Source organism: Culex pipiens, chromosome 3 (assembly GCF_016801865.2).
Source record: "Culex pipiens pallens isolate TS chromosome 3, TS_CPP_V2, whole genome shotgun sequence".
In the NCBI taxonomy this organism is placed as follows: Eukaryota; Metazoa; Arthropoda; class Insecta; order Diptera; family Culicidae; genus Culex; species Culex pipiens.
The window spans coordinates 22,009,907-22,028,675 of record NC_068939.1 but is presented as its reverse complement, the minus strand read 5'-3'; the positions used below and the strand labels follow the sequence as shown (position 1 = coordinate 22,028,675).

Below are 18,769 nucleotides of genomic sequence, written 5' to 3'. Positions count from 1 at the left end.
GGGACAATTTGACAAATTTGGCATTAAAATATATAAAATTACATTCAATTCTCAATATCTCAATATATTTATACCCCAATTTGTTGGAAATTTTGTAAATTATAATTATAGACTTGAACAAAAAAACACAAATATAAACATTATTCCATCTTGCAACGGTTCTTTCAAAAGACTGGAGTTTAAAAAAGAACCGCGGCTCTTTTTTTGTGGTTCATTCGCTCGTGAACTGGCTTTTTGAGCGGCTTGCTCTTTTTTGCCCACCTCTACCATTTTGTATGACCAGTCTGAAAAATTGTATGGAAAAACTAATGATGCAATATTATGGACAAAGTTTCATCCTAGTAAACAAATAAGAATTAAAAAATCGCGATGTAATTTGCAAATAACTAGATCTAGAGAACAACTCATATTATTTCTGGAGCAACATTTTTAAAGGGCGGATAACCATTTTGACAGATCGACGCTGTCATGCTATTTCGTCGTTTGTCGCTTTTTGACGTTCCGAGCATTGCCCCGAATTTTGGATGATTTTGATTACGGAGGTCTCGATTTATAAACACAAATGTCGAGTTTTTATTGAATATCTCAGGATTGAAATCGAACTTTGGGGATCTGTCAAGGTCAAAGAGTGAGCTGCAAAAAATGGCGTTCTTAACTCAATTTGGCCAAAAATGCACGTGAGACGAGATAGCACGACAGCGACGAGATGGAACTATTTCGCAAATTCTGCGACAACATGTAACTTTTTCACAAAACTCGAATTGTAAAACAATAGCTGGCCTTCTCAGTTATCTTTTAATACCGCCATCAGGGGTGACATTAAGTCAGCATTTCAGCATTTTTGTATGACCCAATCTCACCCCCAGACCCAATGTTACCCTTGTTGACGGTACTGTGGGTTTTGTTAAATAGTTTTGATGCAATTACTCAAAAAAAAGCAACAGATGTTTGAACAAAAACTAAAATTTTCAACTGCGTAGAAGAAGGGATGTTATTTATGAAAAAAAATCTTGTTAAAAATCGCTCCACACTCGCATTCGGAAATGCACTTTTCTTACAGTGCTCCACAAGCTGTCATGTTCGCGGAATAAAATGTGTTTTATTGTCAATTCGGGGACACTTTCCAGAGAGAGAGAGAGAAAGAGAAAAACGAGAGGAAAAAAGAGGTGTTTTAACTGCCACTAATGGGGGGCCCTCTGACTGTGGCTGATTGTTAGAGTTTGCGAGTCAGGTCAGTCCGGCAGGTATCGGTGGAAATTGGACGAACGGGAGGAGCGGGGGATGATAATAAAAATATGAATACACATTTTTCCTCGTGTTCAGTTCCGAGTTGTGGCCAGGTTGGTCGGTCGGACGGTTGTAAAGCCACGGGCAAATGTACACACGACACATTACAAATAAATATCGCGTGTTTAACGTCATAAATAATTAATTTTATAAATAGTGTAATGACAATGTTATTTTTATGGGGGAAATAAAATTGGAAATTAATGTGCCCGTGTCGTGGAGACGACGACGGTAATGTCAGAGATGATAACGTCGCTGATATCGATCTATTTGTCGTGGAAAGTTACGTAAGGTTTACATTGGGGTTCAAGTTTGGGATGCTTTGCACTCATCTGATGTTGGAGCGACAAGAACATCGATTTTTCACCCTTTTCACTCAAAAAAAAAAAGAAAGAGGGACTAATCATTTAAAAACAGAAAAATCGCGGAAAAACAAAAAGTGATTTCCTCCCTTGAAACCCCTTTAACTTTGCAGTTTTTTTTCACTTCCATTTCGCTCTTGCATATTTATTTATGTTCATTTAAAAAAATAAAATTAAAAGATGATGGAAGCAGCAAGAAAAAAAAAACGCAGCCTCCCACTCCACCTTAACGAGAAGGAAAGTCAGCCGCCGCCGCCGTCCATTTCGTTTTTAATTTTTTTCATTTTTCATTAATCAATTATTAATATTACCTCTCTTCGCGGCGCTTCTTTGGGACGGCATTTGCCCTTGTTTTTTTTCGGGTTTTAGTCTTGAGAAGGTTCGTTTTTTTTAATGTTGCTTCACCAGAGTCGTAAAGTTTTTGCTTTCTGTTGGCATTTATTTACATTTCTAACGGCAAAGAGGACCCGGCTTGTACAGTCCTTTTGGAGAGTTGGCGGCGAACTTTTGGAGAGTTTTTTCTTCTTGTTATGTTTTGTAGAATTACCGAATGCTAAGAAACAATTAAGTAAACTGATTTCTTCAACATTTTATGATTGGAAATTACACAAAGATGTTTTAAATGTGATGGACTTTAAGTTTGAAAGCAAGTTATTTTATGGTTTATTTAAATTTCCTGTGAAAAAATTGTAGTAGAGCTACTTTAAATAATTTGCTGTCACCAAGAGAAGAATATTGGTATTCCTTTTCTATAACATCATGTCATTACTCATGATGACTTTATTTTTCCAGAATCGTTCGATATTTATTTTATTTTTTTGAAGAGAAAATATGATTAATTTTAGACACTTTAATTATTATTCATAAATCATATTTTGCATTGTTCTTTAAATTTAACAAAAGTTTGGAAATTGTAAAAAAAAATCACCAAAACACAAATTGGAAGGGGGTTGAATGGCTCTCTTCTGGCCTGCCAGCATTGGAGTGGGAAGTGAAAAGCCACCAGAGGTTTAAAATGTTTCATTTCCTTTCTGATGAATGGAGGGTGGCAGGAACCACCAGCAGTAGCAGCAGCTACCCTAAAGTGCGTTCTAATTAAGAGAAAAAATCGTAATTATTACGCTTTCCATTGTGTGTGTGTTTGTGTGTGCAAACTCGGTGGGTGGTGTTATTTTCGTACTCGTAATTTGCACTGAAATAATACAACTAAATAAAATTAAATTTTCCTTAAAAAACTCAAACAATTAGTTTTTTTGTTATCACCAAATAAATTTGTTTTTATTTTTTTGACAGTTCTACTTGTCTGTGACCAACTGTATATAAGCCAGGGTTGGGATTTTTTCATGCCATTGCATAAGATCCCCATTAATAATTTGGCAATAATGAAGGCGGGAGGTGGATATACTTTTTTGTGTTATTTATTTTAAACTTCTAATTTGCACTCCCCCTCGCGAAATGGGCTACAAATCTCATTTCCACGCGATTCTGTGTTACTGTTTTGGTGATTTTTATTATTTTTCATGAAAGAGGAATTTTCCTTAAAAATATAATTAAAATTTTTGCTCTCCAAGGCCCACAGGTGCAAATGAGTGGCACGAGACCGCCAGCTGACGCCTTGTTCTGAGAGGAGAAAAAAAATCTAATTAATCAAATATTTATTGGAAGCTTTTTTGGGGATCGAATTTTGGTCCGTACCCGGCAGAAGGAAAATTCATTTCGTGCTTTATGGAACCAGCTTTGTTTGATTTCCTCTTGTTGAAAATGTTGTGTTTTTTTTTATTTCGCTGCTTACGGCGCCCAATATCTCGTTAACCTAAAAATAAGGTTATTGAAATTACAGGCAGTTGGAGCAGAAAAATTTCCAAAGCACGACCCAACTCACACACGCAAAATGATTCATTCCCGATCGAAACAAACTCTAATTTGAAATGTTTGAAACTCCAAACAAACCAATTGAAACAACAATCACCTTCGCCGGGGATAATTACCGTTGCGAAATGAAACATTTGAAAAAATAAAGCCAGCACTTGTACATTGAACGCGCGGCACACGTACGCCGTACATACACCTTCCCATCCATTATTTAGGGATGAACTTTGAAGAAGTAATTGAACTACATACATTGAATTCGAGTGTGCAAGCCCCGGGCAGTAAATCGACAATTAGCTTCGATCCACAAATCGATCGGGCCCCCGGTAATTAACCACCTCAGTCAGACCCGGCGAAAGGCAAAAACAATAAAGCCAACAACAATTGCAAGTGGTTACAGCAGAAAAGAAAAGAAAACTCAAAAAAAGATAAAACCTTAAATTAGACAATAAACATTAAAGTCGCAGACCGAAATAAAGGGAGAGTAATTAAAATCAAACAAAACTAGTGGCACACTAAATAGTGGGAAAAAATAGAAAGGGAAAAACCTTCACAAAAAAAAGAGAGAAAAAGGAAAAGGTGGAAAACCCACCCACACACACCCTATTGGATCTGTCACTGGGTGATTGGCTTTCGAAAACATGGCGGGGAAAACAACACGATTGGGATGTTTGGAAAGTGGCTCCTGGTGGCACGCGATCTCTCGTTATTCTTTTTACTTTGAGGTTATGTTTCCTCCCACCAAGCTGTCACTTTTCTGGTCAGCGGTGTAATTACCAACGGTGAATAATTTATGGCGATTGGTTCATTTTGTTTCATAGACATCTTTACAGGTTTGTTTCATCATTTCTGGCATCAAACACCCTTCAAAATTGCTGCAAGTGCGACAACTGGTCAAAGGAAATTTAGCCAAAGGACGTTTTGACACACGTACATGCCCGACTACGACTAAATAATTTTAATTTTTAACTAGGAACTGGGAGGTCTTATTCAAAAGTTAATTTTTTGAGAGGAGGGAAAACTAAGGCAAACGTTAAACTATGTTTTTATGAAACAAAATCAACAACAATTGAAGAATCAAAACTCGCTCCTCCAATTAAATTTCCAAACACGCGGTGTAAACCTTCATTATCAGTAAAAATCGATGAACCACAGACTTGGAGGCTACTCTACCGGGCACAAAACATCGTGTGCCAAGCTCGCGTAGAATTCGCGACTTTCCGCGCCATAGCACACACACACACATTTACAAACTCTGCCCTCCCTGTAGCATAAACCACACGAGTCTCCGAGTTCGAATCCCATCCTCGGACCGCGATGAAAATTGTGCACTTTTTTTCGCGCGTTTTTTGTGTCTCCTCCTCGTGGAAAGTTCAGGTTTTTTCTAGTAGGTACGTGTAAAAATCAGGACCACGAGTACAAGAAGAAGAAGAAGGATGCTGCTGGCCACGATTGTAAACATGGGACAGAACCAGGACGACGACGACGCAGGTTGGGTTCCTACACCACCCCGGTCGTCGTGGTGGCCACAACATTCTGATTCTGCATGTATCGGGTTTGGAGATGGTTGGGCCAGGGAGGTGGTGGTTGAAGATTGCAAAAAATATAGATTTTTTAATTAAATCCACAGTCGTTTGGGCTCATACACATGTACCGAGGTACACATTCTGTACACGCTCTTTTTGCAGTAGTTGTAGAGTTTGTAAAATGTTTCTTTGGATGAATTTATTTTTGTCCGTTTTCTATTTTTGTTTTTGGTGAGTTTCCACGAAAAAACATTTCCGAAATGGCATTAGATGACACTTTGACACTTTCTGTGATGCTGAACATTGTAATTTCATAAAAGTTCAAAATATTTTTTTATTTCCGGAGTTCAAATTATACATTTTTCAGACATAAAAGAAATAACCATTCCCAATTGTCATATTGCCATGACCACAAACAAATCTTAAAATCTTCAAAATAACCTATCAAGAAATAGTACAAAAGCATTTAGTGTGTGATTTGTACCGTTTTGTGTATTTAATATTTCAAACAATTTAATCAAACATAGTCTTCTAGAGAGGATGACATTTTTTACACTTAAAAAAATATTTCGCTGAGATTTCAAACAAATGATCATCAAAAAGTATGAAAAAATTGTGTCAAATTGTCTGCTTTTCTAAATAAAAATGATTTTGATTTTGAAAAAGCAAGCCAAACATTTTTTTATATTCAAAATAAGTATCAGCCCTTTCATAATGTTTTTCTTGAAAAGAACTGAAAATTTCATAAATGTGTAATTTTCAAAAACTCATCTTCAAAAAAATTCAAACACTTAGAGGCTCTATCGCAGCAACTAGAAGTTCGATCAGCAAAAGTCAGCAAAAGAAAATGGTAGAAAATGTTTTCAGTCTTTTACAACATATTTTGCCGGGGTGTTTCTAAAGTGATGACATTTTTTAAACTCAAATTTTTTTTTCTTTGCTAATTTCAACAAATGATTGTAAGTCAACAAAACGTATGAAAAATTGATGTGAAATGCAAGGGTACTGATTTTAGCTCAATGAGTAGAAACCACTCACTCATCGCCTATCCATTCGTCACCTATTCCAACCCGCTAGCATTCATGAGCGAATGAGACACGCAACCATCCAGCGAGTGGCCCGAACTGTTCACTCAGCGAACAAATACATCGTGAAAATATTTGCCTACTCCGTCGCTCGACGGCACTCACACACTACCATGCTCAGCGAAGAGCCATTCTCACAAAATGCCAGCGCGGCAGTCTTTTTGTCTTCACGCCCTCAGTTTGCCATCAATTTGATTTTTTCTTGGTGGAATTTTCGTTGAATGGTGTCTATAATGTTATGAAATCAAAATAAATGCACAATTTAATTGATAACATTGATTTTAGGCAACCCAAATCAATGAGTATAACGCAGCGCATCAGAGAAAAAATGTGTTCAGTTCAGAGTGATCGGCGACGTTCGGCCTGCCTGATCCGTTCGGAGACTGAGCCGATCAGAGAGAGAAGGAGAGTAGAAAAGAGAGTGTTCGGGAGCGAATGGATTGAAAGTGACAAACGGTAGGAATTCATCAGGGCAGTATCGCGTCGCCTGCTATTTGTGCTCGCGAATGGAGTGGTTGATTTTGAGCAATCAGGACCCTTGTTGAAATGCTCTACTTTTTAAAATAAAAACAATTTTGAAATTTAAAAATCAAGCCCAACATTTTTAAATGTCCAAAATAAGCTTTCAAAAAGTTACATTTGATTTCAACAATTTCGAATTTTTTTTTGGAAAGAACAGAAAATTTCATCAACGTGTTATTTAAAAAAAACTATTTTTTTCAAAATTTTAACATTTTGAGGCTTTATTATTTAATTTATATTTCATGAAGCATGTTAAAATTGAAAAAAATACTGAAAAATGCCTATAACTCGAACTTTATTTAAAAAATTTAAAAACATTTTTAATTGCAAATTTTATTTTTCTTGTAACCATGGTTTTTGAAATATTGCGTTACAAAAATTATTTTTTTCCAAAAATTGCATTTATTTTTATTTAAAAGATGCCTTCTTCAGTCTCCTCAAATCAAATCAAATTATTCGCTCTACAGCATTGCCTTGGCGTTCTCGATTGCGAGATTCCTACTCGAAACTAGGTGTTCGAAGGCTTGATTGTTGAGGCAATTGCAAACCTCTTTTTACACCTTAGCTTCCATCCACCCGGGATTCGAACTGACGACCTTTGGATTGTTAGTCCAACTGCCTACCAGCGACTCCACCGAGGCAGGACCCAGGGAGACGACTCCTACACCTGGACTGAGCTAACGACCTAACCTTTTTTTTAGGTTAGTCCGGGACCAACATTTACTTCCCTTCCGACGGAAGGCGTGATCAGACAAATCTCGTCTCGAAAAATGCCACCGGGACCGTCTGGGATCGAACCCAGGCCGACTGGGTGAGAGGCAATCACGCTTACCCCTACACCACGGTCCCGGCTACAGTCTCTTCAGTCTCCTAAGACATATAAAAAAAGTTAAATGTTGAAAAATACATATTTTGGAAATTCAACTTTCAGTAACAAAAAGTAAAAAACATCATGAATTTTTTTTCCGCGCACATATTTTTTTTTTGAAAAGTTATACAGACCAGACACGATTTCACTTCGGATAATTGAATCACGATTTTTTTTTTCACTGTCTTATTTTTGATTGTTGAGCTTTAGTATGACCCCTAAACTACTCTAAAGTGATTCATTTTTTTAAATCTAAGATTTCGACCAAAATGGCCGGGATGAAATATTGAAAAAAAGCATTTTGTAATTAAATAGGTAAAATGCAAAATTGACTGAAATGAAGAGGTAGAACTCTAATTTGATGTTAAAAGTAATAAAATAAAAAAAACACGATTTTTTTGTTTTGTTCGTGATTAGATTATCCCAAGTCTTGTAACCATGGTTTTTGAAATATTGTGTTATTTTGAAAAATACATATTTTGGGAATTCAACTTTCAGTAACAAAAAGTAAAAAAATATCAAGAATTTTTTTTCCGTGTACATATTTTTTGTTTGAAAAGTTACACAGTCCAGACACGATTTCACTTCGGATAATCGAATAACGATTTTTTTTTCACTGTCTTATTTTTAATTGCTGAGCTTTAGTATAACCCCTAAACTACTCTAAAGTGATTCATTTTTTTTTAAATCCAAGATTTCGGCCAAAATGGCGGTGATGAAATATTGAAAAAATGCATTTTGTAATTAAATAGGTAAAATGCAAAATTGACTGAAATGAAGAGGTAGAACTCTAATTTGATGTTAAAAGTAATAAAATAAAAAAACACGATTTTTTTGTTTTGTTCGTGATTAGATTATCCCAAGTCTTGTAACCATGGTTTTTGAAATATTGTGTTATTTTGAAAAATACATATTTTGGGAATTCAACTTTCAGTAACAAAAAGTAAAAAAATATCAAGAATTTTTTTTCCGTGTACATATTTTTTGTTTGAAAAGTTATACAGTTCAGACACGATTTCACTTCGGATAATCGAATCACGATTTTTTTTCATTGTCTTATTTTTTATTGTTGAGCTTTAGTATGATCCCTAAACTACTCTAAAGTGATTCATTTTTTTAAATCCAAGATTTCGACCAAAATGGCGGTGATGAAATATTGAAAAAATGCATTTTGTAATTAAATAGGTTATCAACCATTCAAAATTGACTGTAATGAAGAGGTAGAACTCTAACTTGATGTTAAAAGTAATAAAATAAAAAAAAACACGATTTTTTTGTTTTGAATCACGATTTATTAAATTTCCAATGAGAATCTCACTTTTTGGAATTTTTGGATGGAAGTGACTCTCCCTACAGAAATACCCCAAAAATAAGGGTTTCAAACACATTTCCGATTTTGCCCATACAAATTTACCTTCGGATGTCACTGGGTGAATGATGACCGATTTGCTCACATTTGCCTCTGAGTTCTAAAAAAGCTCAAGGAACAATATTCCGCGAGTGGAGCGAGGTTTTGAAAAAAAGACTCATATTTTAGGCACCCTTGTTTGGGGAAATTAAAGTTGCAAAATGGCTTATTTTGACATAGAGAATGCATGGTCTAAGTTTCATTCAAATAGAAAAATATTGAAATTTTAAGTTTAAAAGCAAGCAAAAAACAGGTTCTGTCAATTAAACATTACTAGTGCTAATCTTGAAAATAAATTAGAAAATTCTAAAAGTGTCAAGTTAAGAGACAAATTAGACAAGTATCACAAGAATCAGAACTTGAAATTTTGGCAAATTTTAGATATTTATGGATGATTAGATGGATATTTGATTTGATATTTGATGGATGATTTTAGATATTTATAGCTCCTTAAAAATGTAAACCTCCAAAAAAGGGGATACCTCTTTTTTATAAGTTTGCCCATATAAACCGAATAATAGTAGTAAAATTTGACTTCTCTAATTTAGAAAAAAAAACAGAGTTGCCCTTGAGGTGATACCAAATTCATGAACAGAGAAGTTCAAAAATAAATGATTCCCATATAAATTGAAGCAACACCGAACTGGTAATATTTTAACTGCAACCTTCATAACCATTCGCCATCACAAAAATCCAAAAGGGATCATCCTTGTAAAGGGTTACTGCAGTAACGATAACCCCTTCTCCAAAGGCAGCAACATTTCATTTCTCCAACCTCACCTTACTTCATTCAACCCTCCACCCCCCTTTCCACCCTTAATCAACGCTCGCATTCAGTAACACAAACACGGGATGTTAATTGATTTTAAATTATAAACAATGTCGGACCTTCGCGCAGACACACTCACACACAGACCAAACCACGTCACCACGAATTCGGCGGCACACTGTATGTGTGAGTCGAATCTTTCGGCGCGGGGTGATTTTTTTCGCCATCGAGTTGGTCGTTTTTCGCGACCCCCCTACCCTAATGTTCTTCCTCCGTGCCACCTTTTACATGGTTTTTCACGTGGTCTTCACCCCACCCCCACCATCTTCAGCACCGAGCACGAGAGATTTTCCACCGCGGGGGTGAGTTTTACATATTTGCGTTTTTTTCCCGCGCGAATTTTCCTCACCCTCTCCCAACGAGGACGTCAACGACGACGCCAATGATGATGAGGATGTTCTTCTCTGCAAAAATTTCGCGATTTGCTGCCTACTCCAGAGGGGGCTGCCATCATCGTCGTCGTTTTTTTCTGCCAAATGCTATGTACCACCGTTTTGCCAAAATAAATTTGCCCGCTCTCCGGGGCTCATTTCCCGGCCCCCGAGATAGCTGGGCTATGTAGAAAATTTAAAATTTTTATTTTGTTATTTTGCAAGCCGCGAGATTTTTTTTCCTCCCTGGACTTATCTCACTGCAGCAGAACGAGGGAGGAGAGTAGCAGCCCGCGAAATGAGGAAAAAAAAAATTCCTGAAATATATTCGAGGGGAGACGACGACGACTATGACGGGGACAAGATTCGATGCCAGCGAAACCGCTGGAACCAGACTAGAACCCTTCAGTTAAAGGGTTGGAACAACCGAGTGCTAGCGAGAAAAAAAACCACCAAAGTAGGCTCATTGATGCAAATGTATTGAAGTTGGCGTTTTGTTTCATTTAAATTTGATTAAAATAAGCTCAATCAAGCTTGTTTGGAAATATTTGTTTTATTTTCATGCATCAAGTCGTTTCTCATAATAATAGAATTTTTTATTTTATTTGTTATTAAAACTGACTTGCAATTATGGAGACATGATATTTTTTTGAAAATTTTTGTTTTATTTGAAAATGTTGAAAAAACCGACAAAAAAAGGCTAATTTACAATAGTAGTTTATGCAACAAGTTGCAAAAAGAAGATTTTTTCAGCACGAGTTGTACAAATACGACGAGTGCTGAAAAAATCAAGTTTTGCAACGAGTTGCTTACAACATTTTTTGCAATTCCGAAAAACGCTTCTTTAATGGAATTTTATGTCAAACATTCATGTGTTTAGTAAATTCATTGCTCAAAACAAAAAAAAATATTGAAAAATGTTACTTTTCGATACTAGTGTTGAAAAGTTCAACATTTCAGCACCCATTTCAGTGCTGCAAAGTAGAAATTTTCAGCACTGGTGTTGAAAGGTATTAATTTTCCATTCTGTTATTTTTGGTAGGGAAAAGTATGCCGTTTCGTTTCTCCAGAAGGACAGGAAAAGTTGACAGTTTCACAGTGGAATTGCAAAAACGTCATTTTAGAAACCGAATCGAAAAAGATATTTATTGATAAAATAACATACCTCAAGTAATAGCCACTTTTGGGTGATTATTTGCGATGTCTTTTCGCTTTTTAATCTTTTCAAAATACTTAGTTAAAGGAAAGCACCTCTGAAAATATATTTTGAAAAACCTAAGAAAAATGTAAGAATTTTTTTTCTGCGGCTTAAAGAATTGGACAATTAGTTTGTGTTAGATTACATTAGATTAGATTAAATTAGATAAGAGTCTTTGAAAATCAAACAATTAGTTTTTTCACAAAGAATTCAAATCGATGAACGTGAGTTTTTTTTATTTCTAGGTGTCATCTGACGATATCTTGGGAACTATTGTTTTAATTTGCACTGTTAAAAAATGAACATTTTGTGAAATTTCTTCTCCCCAATAAAAAAAAATTTGTAACTCTTTTAAGTGCCTTGGGTAAGGAATACATGTTCCAAAATGGATTACACACAGCTGAAAGGAATTTCAAAACTCTTTCATGTACTGCAATAGAACTTATTATATATCATTATTCACCAATAAAAGTGAATTGAATTGAAACATTTCCAAATCAAGCATAACTTTATGAAAGGCCTGCGAAAAGAAAATTTTGATCTTTTCAAATTTTAAACTAATATAAAAAAAATTAATTTTTGCTTTTTTATATTAAAAAAAAACATTCCTCCGAACCAGATTAAGCAAAACCTTTGCAGAAAAGGTCTTTTTGAGTCCAACAAAAATATAAAAAATCGAAAATTAAAAAAATACGTGTTTTAAGAATCCAACTTAAAAAAAGATAAATATTGAATTGGGTAATATTTTGTAAAATTAAACTTTTTTTCCCTCAATAGTTTAATTATTATCTACAACTTAACCGAATCGGTGTCTTCTTGATAAGAAATTATTACCTCAAAATACAGGTTTTCATATATTTACATGCCTTTTTTGGTATGACCGGCCCGCAAAATTGTATTAATACTTGTATGCAAAAACTAGTGATGCAAAATTGCTTCTTTTAAAACAGGGGTGACCAAATTATGGCCCACGGGCCAAACGTGGCCCGCAAAGTCATTTTTTGTGGCCCGCGGACCTATTTTGAATGCTCATGCAAAATGGTCCTTTGACGCATCTTTAAGTGAATTTATAATTCCTAGAAATTAAGGTTAAGTTTATGCCAATTTTGTGAATTTTTTTATATTTTTTAAATATAAAACTAATTGTATAATCGGGATCAAAGTATGGAAAACCCATACTTTGATCCCGATTATATGAAACAAATATTGTTTAAAAAATCTGTACTATCGTAACTTTCTATCGTAACACGTTTAAATGTGATTAAAAAGTGTTGTTTTTTTTTGATTTTATGATTTAAATAAAATTCAACCAATTGATGGTATGCTTTTTTGTACATAACATTTCTTTTTTGTTTTCTAATATTTTGATTTTTTTAGTTCAAAATCATATTTTTTCTCATATGAGCTCATGTGAGCTTCAAATTTGGCCCGCCATTCAAAAACTTTGAGCACCCCTGTTTTAAAATAAGGAATGTATGAACAAAGTTCCTACCACATAAAAAAAATACAAATTGAAAAATCGCAAAATAATTTGCAAAGATCTGGAGAACTACCAAGCATGTATCACATTGAACATAGCTAAACAAGTTTAATCTGACTTTCAATGAGTACCTTTTTAGCACTCTACAACCCAGTCTTGCTCTAGACGGGCAACACGGGAAAAAGCAAAAAAGAAATCAAATTGGTAGAATAATGACGCAATGCTTGAAAATATCAGAATTTCATAATCATCAGAGAAATGTAGATTTTCTAAAGATATGACTTGCATTCAAAACCAGTTGGCCAAACTCTTGTAGATCTTAATAATTGTCCTTTTAACGGCTATTGTCCTGTCACGCAGCATTCCACCCCTAAAGGACACTCACGTGTGAGATTGTGCGGTCATCCCCACATCGAATAGATGAACCTTCCCTGGAAAAAGACACAACGCTAGTGGTTATGCGCGCAGAAAAAGTGAAAAATCATCCCACACCCCTATATCTCTCCCGGGAGGGGTGGACAAGTCGCCCTGGTGGTGGCCACAGCACCGTGGACAAAAAAAAAGAAACTCCTCTTCTGAGGCTGCGGAGCTCATCACCATTGGCTACGCGCTTCAGTCACTGCTGGCTGGTGCGGTTCAGCAAAGTGCGGGGTCGGTCAACAACTAGCTTGGTTCCCAGACGAGGACTTGAAGTCGTGGAGGATCAAGCTGGAGAAGGTGAAAATTATTTTTCCCGTTTTTCCCTGCACCATTGTCGGCCGAGACCACAGCAGTAGTGAGAAAATGAAAGGGAACTGAACATTCAAAAAAAAAAAAAAAAAAAGAAAAGAGTTACGAACACGCACTTTGAAAACGCTCGTTGGGGGACACGGAAGTGTCCCGAAGGGAGGGGGAGGAGGAAAACTTTTATGTGGACGAGTGTGTGTGTGCGTGTGTGTTGTGTACCATAAAATACACAGCGCATCCATCCTTGCGCTCCGCTGCGTTTAACGGTCATCACATCGCCAGGCGAGTCCCGGAGTGGCGGCCAGACGTCCGGATCCGGCCGCGCGACAGACCAGACCCGTCAGACCACTTTACCTCATTCGCACTTCCTTTTTCGTGCAGCTCGGAAGCGTCCGGAAGGACGACAGGATGCGGAAGGACAACCGTGTCCACTTCAGGCAAGGAGAAGTGAAACGGAGATGGAAAAAAAGAATCAAGAGCAGTTTTTGCTTGTCCAACGGTTGTTACGTTGCGTTCTCTTCCGGTGAAGTGACGTGCAGGGTTGGGGGTGTAAAAGGCACTCACCGAACGCACTTTTAGTAAAAAAATCTGCGTGAACAATTGCGGACGGCAGTTTTCTTTAAAAATGTTTTAAAGAGAATGAATAAAACTTTGATCATTTATACTATTTTTTTTCCAAGCTTATGTCTCTTAACTCTATATATTCAATTTAAAGAAGAGTGCAGAACATTAAAAAATATATTTTAAAACGATAATTGCCTGGGAAAAAACTAATATGATAAACCGTTGTATAATGCATTTTACACAGTAATAGTTGATTTGCCACTACAGTCCAAACTCAATTATCAGAGGTCTCGATTATCCGAAGGTGTTTTAACAAATTCGAGTTTTGCGACCCAATTTTTGGCAAATTTTAGTGACTTATTGCCTGTTAAATTACCAAGTGCATTTTCTGAATACTTCATGTGCAAATCTCATTTTACGGATCTTTCTTTAATTACGTAACGCAAAAATTAGGATTTGGAGGTGTACACACAGCCTTCGACGCTCCCCCCCCCCCAAATTGCGTTATCAAAAAAAAAACAGCTTTTTTTTGTGATTCATTTATCTGGAGATTTGATTATCTAAAGGTAAATTCTGCCGAGAATTTTGGATAATCGAGTCTGGACTGTATTAATTTAAAAAATATTCATTCAATAAAATTTTTACTTCAAAAAATAATAATAATACAAAAATTAACACGTGGCTAGTGGATAATTTGGAAAGATTAGACTAATTGCACTTTGTTTGATAGTTGGGTATAATTTTTTTCTTATATTCGAAGAAATAAAAAAAATTACATACAGAATGTAAAAAAAAGTTTGCTCATCTCTTGCAAAACATTTAAAGTTTTCCAAAAACCTAGTATTACGTTATATTCAGAAACTCATGCCGAACACATTGCGACAAAAAGCTAATGAAAAGATGATTTCTGTAAAAAGTTTGATAACAAATACTTAAAATGCAAAAAACGGTCAAAAAAATAAATTTTTCTAAATCATATTATTTAGCCTTATTGAAATGTAAGTCGTGATATTAAAGTCTGAAAATATTTTTTTTCAAAAAGGTTGAAAAAATTTCACACAAATTTTAACTGTCAACATTGAAAATCTGTTCAATGATTTTCAAGATATCATCGAATTTAAATTGAGGGGTAGTTGCAATTGATAGAACTTAGAAAAATATTTTTTTGGTAATTTTTGTTCTTTGCAAGGCCAAGGGTCGGATTAACAAGAAGCAAAATGTATAAAAATTTCCTCAGCTTTTTCGAATATACTTGTTTTCAACGATGAATAATATTTAATAAAAACAACAATTATGTTGAATAATTTAACCCGAAAATTGTAAAAAACTAAAAAAAAAAACAGTGCACTTTATGAATATTTAAATAAAAGTACTATTCGATTTAAAATTCAATATTATGTCTAACAATATTTTTTTGTGTGTGCATTTTCGATGCTTAAGAAATGGTTTTTCATGAAATTATAACTTGGCCAAAAACAAAACGTCCTATACCCTACACAGTAAAAAAAAAATCAAGGTAATATTACATTTGGGAATGAGTACGTCTTTAACGTCAGAAAAATTGTGTACACAGAAAAAAATAATGTAAATTTGGAAGCTTTAATTTTGGAAGGTTGAATATTCCTCTCTTATGATGTAATTTTACCTCAATTTAGACTGAAAAAGTGACATTACAACAGAAAAGTGGTAAAATTACACATTTCCAGAGGTAAAATTACACCTTTTTTTCTGACATAAAAGATGTACCCCTTCCCAGATGTAATATTACCATGATTTTTTTTTCTGTGTTATTTTACCTCTAAAAATGTGTAAATAAACCACTTTTTCGTAGTAATGTCACTTTTTCAGTCTAAATTGAGGTAATATTACATCATAAAAGATATTAAACCTTCCATTTTAACACGTTCCAAGTTTACACATTTTTTTTGCTGTGTATAGCTCAAAAGTTGGCACATTTTGTTTACAGAATATATGGGTGAAGTTTGAAGGTGTAGTATTGGAATGTTGAATATTACCTCTATTATGATATAATTTTACATCAGTTTAGACTGACAAGAGGCATTTCATCAGAAAAGAGGTACTCAGAAAAAAATAATGTAAATTTGGAAGTAGTAATTTTGGAAGGTTGAATATTACCTCTTTTATGATGTAAATTTACCTCAATCAAGACTGAAAAAGCGACATTGCACCAGAATAGTGGTAAATTTTTGACAACCCACCTCCAAAATTTCGTGAAAAAATAAGGGGTAAAAATCATTATTGACTTAATTTAAATTTTCGTACAAAAACATTCAAAAATAATTATGAAAAAATCAGAATGGATTGTACAACGCTTATTTATGAATTTTCAATTAAACTATACTTTTTAAATATTTTAACAAATTTTGAATTTTTAGACTACGTAAAAGTTTTGGATTTTTTTTCCTGAATTCATTGATATTTTGCAAATTTTTAATGGTAGCATAATTTTAATGATTCATGAAGAATTTTGTGTTACACTTTGCTTCGAAAATTTGAAAATCAGGCTTGAAATTGAAATTTTTAATTCTTTTGTGCTAAACAAGGGGAAATATACCCATTTTAATCACTCTAAGCCTTTCGACCAATTCTCATCACTTTTGCCGTTTTCCAATATTAAATCAACATTTTCAGTTTTATCAACAATGGAAAGTTGCTTGCTCACTTTTATTTGAGCTATTTATTACTTTGGAACAGTCAAAAACACTTTATGAAAGCTGTAATTCATGATCAAAGTGCTGATAGGCCGATAATAGAAATATGCTGAACAAGGATATAATTCCCCTATTTCAAAAATTCTCAAATCAAACTAAACATTTGATGAGATCAAAAACAATTATTTAAAACGTTTTTAAATGTTTGGGGTAATATAATTTTTCTAGAGTAAAGCCCTGTTCCATTTCCAGCAATCACATCAGTCACACCGAGCACGCGGCCCATTTAGCATTAAAATGTGTCAGCTCAAATGTATTAACATGCTAATTGAATCATCATTCCAACCACCGAGCCAATTAATCACTTTTATGCATCGAAATGATGCTCGTCGATTCATCCTATAGTAATGAATGCGGGGGGAAAATTAAAAATGCAACTTTGTACCAGCCGCTGTGGCCAAGGCTGCGAGTGTCAGTATCAATATAAATATCATATAAAATCATCACTAATGAAAGAAACCGCCTCTTCATGCCTGCAACAGTTGACTGTTGGTTGTGCCACTGTGAGCAAAAATAACAGCGAAACTGAAGGATGAGAAATTAAACGGGAGAATTTCTCACCGTGCACTCACGCGGTGGGTCCCAGCTCGCCGGCAGCTGACTCTGACTGACGGGGCTGACTGAGCTGCAAATGAAATAAACTTTTCAATTTGATCCGCTAATGAGATGAAAAATGATATAAATTAAATTTCGAAGTGATTTATTCACTTCCTCTGTGTTCGCGGGCCGCGAGTCCACCACGAGGTGAGTGCGGTTGGGTTGGGGACGGGGGGAGTCCGGAGGGGAGGATGCATTTTCCACCCGCGGTAGGTGACTTCCGTGGAAAATCTCGTCGAGACGGTGGATAGAAAGTGAGTGAGCCGCGTGAAAAGTGAAATTATTAATTAAAATATTCTTTCCTGTGGTGGTGCGGCGTAGAAAGACAGAACGATCGAGATGTTACTTCGAGGGCGGGCCCGGTGGCCACACAGCCGGCCACGGACCGGAGGGATCGGAAATTTATCCGACTTTCAATAAGTGCACCTTTACTGGATGGGTGGATATTGGGATCATTGACGTTGGCACTCGACCTTGGCATCCGCTCTGGGAAGTTTTCAGTTTTGAGATGGTGATGCACCGAAGTTGGATTTTAGCAAGAGTTAATATTCTACAAATTTAATCATTAAATTTTGCTCCAGTTCCCACCGTTCGAAATCTGTACTCACCAGTGATCGAAGACGTGGATGCCCCTAGCCATGCCTGAGAGTTTTCGAGCAGTTTCGCCTAAAATGAAAAAAAAAAGAATCCAAGTGAAAACAAAGTTCCGAAAATCAGTACCCCGAAGGGAAAAGCGTGTGATGGTATTATTTTCGTGGAAATGCCCATCTTTAGGCCGCCGATGGACCATCGCAAAACTTCCCCAAAGCCCAAACGCATTACGCACCCCTTTCAAGGTTCGAAAACGGGCGGGGAGTCAGTAGATCGGAATTATTAGGTAGCTCATTAAATTGGCAGCTTAGGCCGGGGCGCAGTGTTTCATTTTTTGCGCTCCTTTCGATAAATAATATAATAAATAACGCAATATAAAACGGCTCCGGGGCTGGGGCGGTTTTGCAGGGTCCTGCGGTGGTTCAGGACGGAGGGCGGTGGCGGGAAAAGTATAATAATAAAATACAATAAATAAAAAATCCTGGGTGCCGTTGCTCGACAGCCCCCGGCCAAGGACCTTGAGACGGTTGCGAATTGACTTTATGATTATTATTCTCGTTATCAGTGCAGTCGGTGGCAGAAGTTGCGGACCCTGGGCATCGGATCCTAATTTGCATGGTGTTTGCCGAAAATACAAAAAAATAAATAAAATTAAACTGATACTAAACATTACATTACGATTTTCAATGTTAAAAAATTTAACATTCGCGAAATCTGCCGATGTTATCGATTTTTTTTGAATCGAGACTTACAT

General features: G+C 35.7%; 1 protein-coding gene across 2 annotated transcripts in view; it reads right to left on the bottom strand.

Annotated features, from left to right (window-relative positions):
• Positions 1-18,769, bottom strand: part of LOC120425581 (protein bric-a-brac 1-like) — a 364,434-nt gene that overhangs the window by 69,116 nt on the left and 276,549 nt on the right. For both annotated transcript variants that reach the window (XM_052709261.1, XM_052709262.1), the window contains exon 2: positions 18,033-18,090. In XM_052709261.1, coding sequence (XP_052565221.1) covers positions 18,033-18,090 — 58 coding nt within the window. The remainder of the gene's footprint in view (positions 1-18,032; positions 18,091-18,769) is intronic.